Genomic DNA, 12,947 nt, shown 5'->3' with positions numbered 1-12,947 from the left:
GGGCCTGATTCAGGAATCCCGAATCTTTCCTAATCGAGCCCGATTCAGGGTTTTTTTTCAAATCAGAATCCTGAGTTGCACACCCCTACTTTTCATCAGGCTAGATGGTACAAAAATTAAAAGAGAGGATGGGGGAAAGATGTCTCAGATCACAAACTTAAGATCTGGTCATGCAAGTAAGTATCCAATGCAAAAGGGTCAGCAGGTACGCAGATCTAAAATGGTGCTGGTGTTGGATTGCACTTCTGGATTTTTTGGTAGAAGATGTAACAAATGGTTTCTTCCAAGTGGAAACACAAAAGCTAGGAATAGTCTAAATATCTTTCTAACATTAGGCCAGATACACAGATTCTTATGTTGCACTTGAATATCACCAAAACAACAACACATCCTTGGGTATCTTGCATATCTTGGAATGTAAGGAATGTGCTAGTCAGCCACACTGAAATATTGGGAATGTCAACAGGACGAAGGTTCTCTTGATATTTACTGCTAAATAATTCCTCATTGACATAGCAAGTTGTCACCCAGAATATTGCTTTTCAGAGGAAAGTTTTGTCAACAACAGGAACAGCTCCCATACCTGCCATGATATCTTCCATGACTGTAATGACATAGGAAGGCTTGCTGAATGTGGGTGGATTGTCATTTTCGTCCTACAGAGTTAAAAAGGAAAGTGTAAAGCATAATGTAAACTTGCAAGATAGCAAGTTCTGTCATGAAGCGTACATAAATACCCAGAAATATAGCAGTCTAATTCACCAGCCAAACCAAGTGTGGACTATGGATTGCCTGCAGTTTGAAATTTGCTAGAAACACTTAGATATCAGAACCCTGAGATATTGAAATTAAACTTGGGGCACACATTCAGAATACAGTGCTAATGTTTAAGTCGAAATACCATCTTGATCCCACACTCTTTTTTAAAGGAGGGGAAACATATTTGAATTACCTGCTAAGCAGGATAGTAATTGGATGGGAGACCTCCAAGGAAGACCAGAGTAGCTATGTAGAGGTGAGCAATGGCAATCCACCTCTGTTAGTCTCTTGCCTTGAAAACCCCAGCAGGTGTCACCAATATTCTCTCTAAGTGGAGCAGTGTTGTGAGCCAGAAATCTACTTTGTGAGCAGCAATTTGCATTAAAGTTTTGAGTGCGCCTTTTCCAAAACCAGAATCTGATTAAAAGACCTTTGAATTAGATTGTATGAAGCATTGGTATTGGGTGCCATCAATATGCTGATGACACCCACTTATGCATATCTTTAAATAAAGAACATAAGAAAGGATGCCTATGTGCGTTTGTGTCATTGGGTACTCTGCTTTGCCAGAAAGACAGGGGCATTTGTCAATTTGTACAAGCCTGAAGTTAGGTGAAGTTGCTTTTAGTAAACTATATCATACATAGCAAATCATACACAAGGTCATTCATTTATAGTTTCACATGTTTCTTGTTTCAAATAAACAGTTTCTGATTGCAAATCATATTTGTGCCTAAATATATTGCGACTTGCTCATGAGAAAATGTTTCTAAGAACAAAACACTAGGGAGATACTGACGCACTGTAGTTGCACAACTTCTATTTATTTTATTTTATTTACTCGGCCTTTCTCAATAAGACTCATGATGGATTACATAGCGTAAGTTAATATGAACTACAGCTAGAGCATCCCATAAACATTACAACACATTACAGCTACAGTCAGTACACAGTAGTATAGTCTTCTGTCTTTTACTGCTAAAAAAAAGCATCAGTCACTGCTGAAACACTATAAGGTATTATGCATCTTTTGTGCAACTATATTTATGGTACAAAAAGTCAGCACTAATGTATTACTGGATACTTTGGGGACACCACAGCATTTTTGTCACCAACAGCCTTTCTTGCCCTGTCCTATACCTAGAAACCAAAGGACTAGGCTAAGACTTAGAGAAAAGAGCTTTCCTAATGGAGCCTCTACTGAGAGGCAGCAGTCTTTGAATCCTCCACAGAAATACGTTTTTTAAAAAGCCACAGATTTTCAGCCATTTATGAAATATTTCACTCCCAAGACAGGCTCCAAAAGACAGGCTCCAAAACGCTGCACGGCACACAGCCCCAGTGCAAAGGCTCTCAGCTGTTTTGCAGCATACCTTTCTAGCGAGGCACAGAAAGCCAGTCTGAGGGGACGGGGTGCTTTTGCACACGCACCTCCCTTACTCAGCAAATTTTCCTCTACAAAATTGCTTGGGTGAGGCTGACCTCGAGTCAGTTTGCTATCACAAACTGTTTGATGGTCTGAAGCAACTTTGCTGAGGGAGGCTTTGAGAGCTTGAATAAAACAGGGTTATACATACCTGTAACTATTGTTCATCCAATTCTTCTGTGCAGGTACACATGGTACTGCGCATGCACGCAGGCCAGCCGCTCAGAAAAAAATCTTCATAGCTTTTAAAAAGTTCCTTCAGGGGCCACTTCTCCCGACTCACGTAGCAACAGATTTCCCGCCAAAATGGGCACATGATAAAGGAGCGATCCCTCTTCCCTGGAGGGAAGAGGGGTCGCTCCTCCTTTATCATGTGCCCATTTTAGCGCAAAAATGAGTTGCTACATGAGTCAGAAGAAGTGGCCCCTGAAGGAGCTTTTTAAAAGCTGTGAAGATTTTTTCCAAGTGGCTGGCCTGCGCACATGCACAGTCCCATGTGGGACTGCACAGAAGAACGACGATGAATATGGAGGTTTTTGAAGAGGGAGAATTCTCACTCCACTACAAGGACAGATGGCTGAGGGAAGAGGGAAAGACAGGCTCCAAGCTTTCAGAAGCAATCATTAGAAAGAATGTCCATGTTAGGAAGTACATTATTGTGAGTGAGAAGTTGTTTAAGATTAGGGAGTTGTCTGTCAGCAAGAAAAGGTTTGGCTCCCAACGCTTGTAAAAGAAGAATATTATTGTCCAGCATAAGCTGCAAGTTGTTAATGATGTGTTGAACTGGTTTGAGCTGAGAGCTGTATGTGACCATCAGTGTGTTCTGTTGTCATTTTGCTTGGGCCTGTCTTGTAGCAGGTTATGCTTTGTATCATTCTGGCTTTGTTGAACTGTTTCCTTGTTACATTAGATGGGTACTGCAATTCCAAAAATGTCTGCCAGCATTGATTTGCTGCTTTGATAACTAAATGGTTTTGGTTTGAATCAACTTCCCAAGAGACTTTTTGTCATCAGGCAACAAATCCAAACAAGATCATAATTTTTCCCCATAGAAACAGCTGATCGTTCCCCATTAAAGCCTGATCATTGGAAATTCTGAGGTTCATGGTTGATGAACAATAGATCTTGCAGCCTACAGCATCCAGCTTCATTTCCTCCTTGTTGGCCAGAACAGAGTGGGAGCTCTGTCTGTGCTTGGACTGCATCTCCTCAGCAACCAGTGAAGATGGAGGAGGATTTGTGAAAAGAAAGGCACAAATCTACTGCTTCACCTTGTACGTGTTTTCTGATTTTTGGACATGGCTGGGATAGAGGCTGGCTTCTCCCAGACTGAAGTGGAGATATCCAAGAATCCTTCTAATATTGGTAAAGTTACAGTCCCATGAGTGTCAAAATAAAGCCTACTGAGGATTTTATCCCTGGAACTCAGTTCTGACAACGTCCCCTCAATCTCCAAAGACTGAGCCATCTGACCATTTGCTCTGAATAGAACTTTGGATCTTCATTTGGTGAAATTGTGTGAGGATCCCCCAGTGTCATCAGGGATGGATCCAAAGGTATATCTGAGCTTTGTTTAGATCAGGGAACCTCAGTCTTTGGAGCCTGAATTGTCCTCTGAATAGTAAAGAAAGGAAGTGGAGGACTCCAAGATGGATCTGGTGAATGGTCTTAGGCTTTTGATGTCAATAACAAAGCAGGGATATGGCGGCCATGGAAGTGCAGAGAATGACAGTGGCTAAGGTGCACCACACACCAGATCTGAACCATATGGAGGATGTATCTCCTCAGGCGCCTTAGGTTTAATCTCCCCTTCTGAAGTAGATGGAACCAGAGAGTCAGAATGCAGTGATATCTTTCTTGGTACACTGCATATAACATCCTCCTGCGCAGCTGTCAGTTGCAGTTCAGTTACTATCTTAGGTATTTCAGTCAGCTGAACAGAGCTGTGCTTCTCTCTCTGTGTAGTCTTGACTTAGCATTCTTAGCAGGTGGTTCTGAGGAACTTCTAACAGGCACAGAGAGCTCAGGCAAGTGAGATTGGTGTCAGGTCAGATCAAATCTTGGAACCAATGTCACCAAGGCTGGTAGAGGCATAAGCTCTGTCAGGGCAAGTAGCTTAGCAGCTAGGACATCAGAACAGAAAAGGGCTTCTCCCATAAAGTTTTCTTGATTCTTGAAACTAGATCACTATGGGCCTTTGCTGTAAATTGTTGACATTACCAGCAGGTGACAACATTATGGACCTCACCCAAACAAAGCAAACACAAGGAGTGTTCATCTGCCTGCATCATTTTTGTCCCACAACTGGAACATTTCTTGAATAAGACCTTCTGAGACATATCAAAAGCTTATACAGTGACCTTCAAAGTATTTAAGGAAGATGTCTCAACTAATTCTATTTCTATTACCTCAGAAATCAGAGCATCAAAAATGAACTTCTCATGGCAGTGAAGAACAAACTGAAAGAAGAGGGTGCTCCCACCCAGAGCATGTGACAGTCTGGTCAGAAAAACAATGTTGTGTACAGTCTGAGAAGAGGGGTGGGACTGCACAGAAGACCAAAGATGAACTAGATACTACTCCCCTGTCATGCTGTCACCATTTACACACACACACACACACACACACACACAGAGTCTGAGAACTGACTGATTTGATTGTGTGCATGCATGTATGAGAGAGAGTGAAAGAAAGAGAGGTTTTGTCACGTGAGACAATCCACTTTGAGCCAGTAAGGATGAACAAAAAGGAGTTTGCTTTTATTTAAAACTTTAACCAACACTGGAATGATTCAGATACATGGATACAGTTCTTAATATTTGAACTTTTGATCCCTAACTCCCTGTATTCTTCAAGTTCTCTCAAGTACAGCCTATCTTTCTTACAAGCCAGCTTCTGGTATATGCTGTTTCTCTTACTGGCTCAAAACTCCAACACTCCCACTTCCACAGGGCCAACTCTCCTGTCAACTCTCCCCTAACATTCCATCAACTCTCATTGGTTGACTCTCAGTGAGGCAGAACTGTATCTGTCGCTCACACACACTATAGCTTGTTCTGGGCTAGACTGTCTTTAGAGAAACTAGGTAAACTTTTGTGAAATGTTGGTTTTGGGTCAGCTGACTTGACTGTGCAGGCAAAACTGTGAAAGTGAACATATACATATCCACATGGAAATGTATAGTCATTATGCTATTCCTCATCTTGAAAACAATAGGATATATAATTCTGAGACTCTTGCTTTGAACACCAAACCCATCATGAAGAACATTTGTATTGGAAAGCTTGTAATGAAATATTTCACCTCTTCTTTAAAAAACAAATGGCACTTTTCAAGCTAATGTTTTCCTTTTCAGTTCATTTGAAGGTAATATATACCCCATTGGGGAATATTAAATACAATCACACAAAGCCAGAAGTTCTTGGTTGCTGCTTCCAACAAAATTCAAGACCTGGTTTGAAACAAGGAAGTTGTAATGCTGAGTGACTGAGCCAAAATCACAAAATATTGAAACTTTTGCCATACTTTTTCTTAACACACAGGAGGAACTAGCCTGGCCCTTAAGCCTTGACTGATGTTTTTGCTATTAAATTTGATATTTTAGGTAATTTCACGTGCCAGTGATGCCCATCATGCTATAATTAAATTGCCATCCTCTGCTATTTTTGCTAGGAGCAGGTGGTCTTTAATCAGCCTCTACATCACTCATGATTTCTGCAGTGCTCCATACTGCACATTGCCCTCCCAATACTATAAAGTGTATTTATCATGGATAATTCCAACTGCATGAAGTGAGAGGGGAGGGCAGTGTTACTTGGAAGAGGAGCAGGAAAATAACACAGGAAGCCCATGTAAGATTTCCAGATTCAACCATAGTCATACTTAGAATACGATTCTATGTCCAGTTGCATGGAGGTTAGTCTCATATCAGTAAGACCTCAAATTTAAATAAAACACACGTAGGAGAAACTGCAATCTTACCCATCTTAGAATACAGGCATATTCTTTCACATTATTGCAAGGAGCACTTGGGATCCAAAGAGATAAGAGCAATGCAGAAACTGGAAATGCAGGTGCTCATATATTATTATTAATTTCAAGCAGTGGAGGTGATATCCTGTCTGCACAGACAATATGGAATTAGCCTTCATTCATTATCAGGATCCTGACAAGTGTATGCACATAATGGAGAGAATGGAAAGAAAAGCCTCTTCATTCGATTTTTCGGATTCTTAATGGCTGACATTTCCCATGTTGCCGTACTATTTCTGGGAGTAAGTGTTTGTAGAGACGTCTGCACTATTCACTGTTTACTGGGCACCTGTGAAAGTTACACCACAATGTACATATCTATTACAGCAATACTGGTTATGCTTGTGGGAAATAATTTTGGTTTTCCTGTGGTACAGCCTGAACTTCTATAAAAACCTGTAAAACTAGTCTTATAAAGGTGGAAGCAGGACTTAAAAAATAAACCTGTCTCCAGGAGAACAAGGATGTCTCAGTCGATCAATTCCTATTTCTCGCAGCTACATCATAGTAGGCTTTAATTGGCGGTATCAGTGGGGAGATTGGTGGACTCAGTCTGTTTCTACATTGGAACCATATTTTGAGCAGTCCATCCCTTATAATATGGGTCCAATCCTGTTTATGAATGGATTTCCATGATTTTTTTATCCATAAATATTTATTTATTCGATTTATATTCTGCCCTCCCCACACCAGCAGGCTCAGGGCGGATTACAACCATATACAATTAAAACACATTAAATAATTGATATCAGTTAAAACCATAAAACAGTCAAAGTTACACAGTTAAAAATACATATATATACATAATCGTAATGGCACAGCAACCAACTGACTGACTTTCACCCATCTCTACAGCATCAGACTGGGACTGTTTGCTAGATGGAGGTACTGCTCGTAGGGAGGGCATATTCTGCAATCTACCGGCCAGGGGGCTCTGCCTAGCACCGTCCCTATGCCTGGTGGAACAGCTCCATCTTACAGGCCCGGTGAAAGGATAACAAATCCTGCCGGGCCCTGGTCTCATTAGACAGAGCGTTCCACCAGGCTGGGGCCAGGACCGAGAAGGCCCTGGCCCTGGTCAATGCCAGGCGGGCCTCCCTGGGGCCAGGGACCCTTAGCAGATGTTTATCACTAGAGTGAAGAGCCCTCTGGGGTTCATATGGGGAGAGGCGGTCCCGCAGATACACCGATCCCAGTCCACGTAGGGCTTTATAGGTTAATAGCAAAACCTTGAACATGACTCAGTACGCCACCGGTAACCAGTGCAGCTGACGCAATACCGGCGTTATATGCTCACGCATAGGTATTCCTGTGATGACCCGCGCCACCGCATTCTGCACCAGCTGTAATTGCCGGATCAGGTTCAGGGGAAGCCCTGTGTAGAGTGCGTTACAGTAGTCTAATCTAGAGGTGACCATTGCCTGGACCACTGTAGTTAAGTTGCGGGACCAAAGATAAGGGGCAAGTTACTTGGTCTGTTGAAGATGGAAAAAAGAGGACCTAGCAACCACAGAGATCTGGGCCTCCATTGTCAAGGAGGAATCTAAGATCACCCCCAGACTCTTTAACTCTCGGAGCTGGTGTGAGCACCACCCCATTGCGTACGGGGAGCCAGGGTCCCAAATCCTTGTTTCCATGACTCAAGTACAGGATCTCCATCTTCGCAGGGTTTAACTTCAGCCGACTTTGCCTCAACCATCCAGCCACGGCTTCAAAATCACACACCAGGACATCCGGGGCCGATCCAGGCCGTCCGTCCATCAACAGATATAGCTGGGTGTCATTCACATATTGGTGACACCCAAGCCTGAAACTTCACACCAACTGGGCGAGGGGGTGCATATAGACAGTAAACAATAACAGGGAGAGTATCGTCCCCTGCGGCACACCACATATTAGTGGGTGGCAGGACTATAGCTTCTCCCCTAGCACCACCCTCTGTCCCAACCGTGAAGAAAAGAGACTAGCCACTGTAGTGCTGTCCCTTGAATCTCCACATCGGCAAGGCAGTGGGTCAACAGATCATAATTGACCGTATCAAATGCTGCTGAAAGATCTAATAAAATCAGCAGTGCCGATCCACCTCGCTCCAGATATCTGTGAAGATCGTTCATGAGGGCGACCAGCAGTGTCTCCACCCCATGTCCTGGGAGAAAACCGGACTGGAAGGGATCTAGGGCCGAGGTCTCTTTCAGGAAATTCTGCAGTTGTTTTTCCACCGCCCATTCAATCACCTTTCCCATAAATAGGAGGTTCAAGACAGGGCACTAACTGAGCAGGTCGGCAGGATCTAACCAAGGTTTCTTTAAAAGGGGCCTCACCACTGCCTCCACTGATGCAATGGAAGCTGTGTAAAATTCCTTCTTCACTGACTTCACTGCCATCTCATCAGGGAGAGGTTGACAATGGCCTCCAGGGAATCCCGTAATCCATCAACATTGGCTTTCACTGGCCATGACGGACACGGGTCCAGGAGGCATGTGGTCGGCCTCACTCCCTGCAGAATCCTGTCCACCTCTTCCCTGGAAAAGAGGGCTGAAGTGATTGAATATTACCCCAAGGGGCCTCTAGTTCACGTGCTGTCTCAACTGTGGCTGGTAAATCGCAGCGGAGAGACAGGATTTTATCCACAAAAAAACTCGCAAATGCCTCACAGCTTATGATCAAATTCGAATTTTGATGGTCTTCACCTGAAAGAGAGACCAGTGAACGTACCACATTGAACAATTTAGCCGGGCGTGAGCTAGCTGATGCAATGGAAGCTGTGTAAAATTCCTTCTTCACTGACTTCACTGCCATCTCATAGGATTTCATAAGCAGCCTATAAGATGTTCTTGTAATTATGAATGCCTTCTTTAGTGTCCGCTGTCTCCAATTTGATTCTTCTAGTCCTTGGATTTGTAATCCAGTCTGTTATACAAACTAATGCCACTGCTTGATGGTACAATTTAATATTCGATACAGCAGAGTGGCTAGGTCATGATGGAGAACCACATTGTCCTGTAGCAGGTATGATGTCTGGGGAAAATGTTAGATTCTGCCCCATGCCATTTGGAATAGAGTGGCAAACCAGGCTTGCCTTGGCCAGTCAGGAGCTATTACAATTGCTGAGGAACCTTCCATCATCATCTTGCTGAGTGTCAGCGTCATAAGAGGAAGAGGGGGAAATGCATATAGGAGGGTGCCCAACCATGGGATCTGAAAAGTCTCCTCAAGAGAGGCCTTCTCCTTTCCTGGCCATGAGCAATATCAAGCAACTTTCTTGTTGAGGTCTGTGACAAACAGATCTATGGTGGGATATCTCCACATTGTAAAAACAGGTGCAAGGAAGACTATGCTGATAGACCATTTGTAGTTCTTGGATTTTGAGTGACATAGTGCATCTGCCAGAAAGTTTTCCTTGCCTGCTATGTGTATGGCAGAAAGAGAGACTTGATACTGGATAGCTCATTCCTGTATCAGTAAGGATTCCTGGGAGAGAGCCAGGGAAGCTGTGCCCCCCATCTGTTCAAGTAATGACTGTTGAGGAAGTGAGTGGATGACAAACATGGCACAAGACAGCTTGGCATCAAAAACCCTGTTTGTTAGACCCAGGGGTCATTTCGTAGAAAAAGAACAGCAGGAACTCATTAGCATAACTCATTAGCATATCTCATTAGCATTTGCCACACACCCTGACATCACCGGAAGTGTGTCAGAAGGCAACACCCACCACTCAGGCCCCTTTCCCCCAAAATCTCCAGGTATTTCCTGAAAATAAAGCAGAATGAACTCAAAGCAGCTTACCCTCCTCTGGAGAGCCAGCCCCAGCAGCCCTACTCACTCACTCACTAGTCACGAATGAAAATAAAGCAGCAGAATGAATTGAAGCAGCTTACCCTCCTTTGGAGATCCAAGCCCAGCAGCCCAGCTTGTACTCATTCACTCTCTCTCTCTCTCTCTCTCTCTCTCTCTCACAAGTCACAAATGAAAATAAAGCAGCAGAATGAATTGAAGCAGCTTACCCTCCTTTGGAGATCCCAGCCCAGCAGCCCAGCTTGCACTCTCACTCACTCACTCACCCACCCACCTACTCACTCACGAATGAAAATAAAGCAGCAGAATTAATTGAAGCAGCTTACCCTCCTTCAGAGATCGCGGCCCAGCACTCCAGCTTGCACTCACTCACTCACTCGCTCGCTCGCACACACATACGAATGAAAATAAAGCAGCAGAATGAATTGAAGCCTTCTTTGGAGGGGAGGCAAAGGAATCACGTGAGCGGGGCCAAAACCCAGGTGACCACTTTTCAGCTCTACCAAAACACTGTTCCGGTGCATTCACCCTCCAAATGAGCCCTGGTTAGACCCAGACTGATCCCTTGGAGATCTGGAACCGTCTTTTGACTTGACTAGTAAATACCTCCTCAGAGGTTAAACAGAGGCCAAGGCTGGTTAGAGCCTCTGAGCAATGTATGCATTGCTTAGGATAGAACAGATTGTATTTAGCATTATAAGGTGCATATGGCCTTGGAGGAAATCTTGGTCTAAAGAGGTTTGGGTAGAGGGGAGTAATATGCAAAGACTGATCTGTCACCTTATTATGTTTGATTTTGTTGAGTGCCTCATCCATGGTGGACAAAAATAGGTCTGTCCCCTCAAAGGGAAAGTCTTCTACCCTCATCCTATGATGAGGGGCTAAAGTGGTGGTTCTGAGACATGCATGTGTACAAATTATAATCGCAAAGGCCATAGCTCTGGCAGTCCCCAATATGTCGGGCTGTATTCATTTGTTATTTGGAGAGCCTTAAAGCTCCTTGAAGGATTTTTGCCAGCCTTTATTTATCACCTGGGATTAGGCTTAGATATTGGCCAATCTTTTCCCATAAGAAAAGCTGATATCAGGCCATAATGGCCTCATAATTACTAATGCGAACGTTTAAGGATACAGAAGCATAAACATTTCAGCTCAGTATGTCTAGCTTCCTGCCCTCTTTATCTATTGGAGTCGAATGGCCCCTGCATTTTTGGAAGCCCTTGCCTTGCAGGGTCTTGGTGAAAACAGAACTGGTAGGAAGCTGAGTAAACACAAAACCTGACCCTTACAGTTTCTTCTTATACATATTGTCCAGCTTCTTAGATGTCACCAGAGTCAAGGCTGGCTTGGACCATACATCTTTTGTCACATCTACTGTATCTTGCATGATTGGGAATGACACTGGTCCAGCTGCTTCTGAGTGGAGGACCTTAAAGACTGGATCTGATAAGGTTGGAGCTGAGGAGGTCACCTCAATTTCCTGGGATCTCACCATCTAATTGTTCAGTTTATAAGTAAAGATCCTCACTTGGGGATACAGCAGAGACCTCCATTAGAAATTCTGTTGGAGAAGGTTCTGATGCAATATCCGAACCAATATCAAAGTCATCATCCAAGATACGTAGTAGGATTTAGGGTTGGTTCCAGAATATCATTGTCTTCTGGAATCATAGCTAGAACTAATGTAGGTTTGGCCTTACTACTTCTTGGTTCCAAGTAAACAAGGACATAAGCATCTTCATCATGGAAGAAGTAATGAGGAGGCATGTACAGGCCCGGCAACCATTCAAACTTGTAAGCATAATAATCATACAGGGAACTGTATGGAGAGTAATGGAACCAATGGCGTCTATGGTGTGGAGCCCGTTCCAAACGATTGTCATTCTTGGATGGATCTGCAGAAGACTTCTGTCTTTCCACAGGCCACATAGGGGAAGGCAGCAACAGAGAAATGGATGTTGAAAATTCTACAATCTCTGGGATCTTACACTCTGTGAGGTATGGTGCCAAAGCAGAATGATGTCTGAGGGTTGGAGAAGGAGTTCTCAGAACCCTGGGTGGATTTGATACCATCAATGTTGTTGGAACCTAAGAGGTGGACTTTTTCCTCTTCTGTGACTTTGAAGTCGATGATTCATCAGCATGCTTCGCTTTGAGCTTAGCCTTTTTCAAAGGCAGCTCTGACTGGCACCGAGGTGGAACTGTTGAGTGAGCGACTGGAACTGGCTTGTCCCTTTCAGCAGCAATAGGCGCTGAGCATGCTGGATGCTACAGTATCTAAGGCATTAGTATTCTCAGAGCTGCTTTTAATAACGGTGTCCTTCCATGGCACACCTTGGGTGTAACATATTTATGGACTGTACACTGCAAGGTGTCATGGCCCTCACCCAGACATAGCAGACATTTGTTGTGCCCATCCAACTGGGCCATCTTGGTTCCACAACATGAACACTTCTTGAAAAGAGCCTTCGAAGCCATGGAGTCGAAGGCCCAAACTTGCTTCTATCACCAGAATTGAGAAGCAAAGCAAAGAACATGTCCTTCTTCAGCAGTGGCTGAAGAAGAACCGAGGGAGTGAGCCACTTGCTCTGCCTTTTATAGCTGCGGCAAGAAGCGTACGAAAAGGCTAGGTGAGCATCTCATGCCTTTAGGAGCTTTAGAACATCCACGGCTGGCCTGTGCATGCACAGTTCCCAAATGGAACTGCACAGAAGACATGATGATGAACTATCAGTTGCACACAGTTCCCAAGTTCTTGTCTACAGCACTGTGTAGGTCCAATGACAGCTCTGTGCTGGTGAGGGACAGGGATTCAAGCTTAGCACTGAAGAAAAGACATTTGGACTGAGCCCTTGACACCTGACCTAAAGAGATTCAACCCAAAACTTTGCAGCCTTCCCTTTTGTTTTCATTCCTTATCTATATAGCTCCCTTA

The 12,947-nt window shown here is 43.8% G+C and overlaps 1 protein-coding gene across 1 annotated transcript in view; it reads right to left on the bottom strand.

The window, feature by feature from the left end:
* Positions 1-12,947, bottom strand: part of CDH23 (cadherin related 23) — an 819,524-nt gene that overhangs the window by 247,267 nt on the left and 559,310 nt on the right. The window contains exon 20 of the mRNA XM_054983948.1: positions 584-656. Within this exon, the coding sequence (XP_054839923.1) occupies positions 584-656 (73 nt within the window). The remainder of the gene's footprint in view (positions 1-583; positions 657-12,947) is intronic.

This window comes from Eublepharis macularius, chromosome 6, assembly GCF_028583425.1.
Source record: "Eublepharis macularius isolate TG4126 chromosome 6, MPM_Emac_v1.0, whole genome shotgun sequence".
Taxonomy (NCBI): Eukaryota; Metazoa; Chordata; class Lepidosauria; order Squamata; family Eublepharidae; genus Eublepharis; species Eublepharis macularius.
Note: the sequence above shows the minus strand (reverse complement) of the source record. Positions and strands in the feature narration are given on the sequence as shown.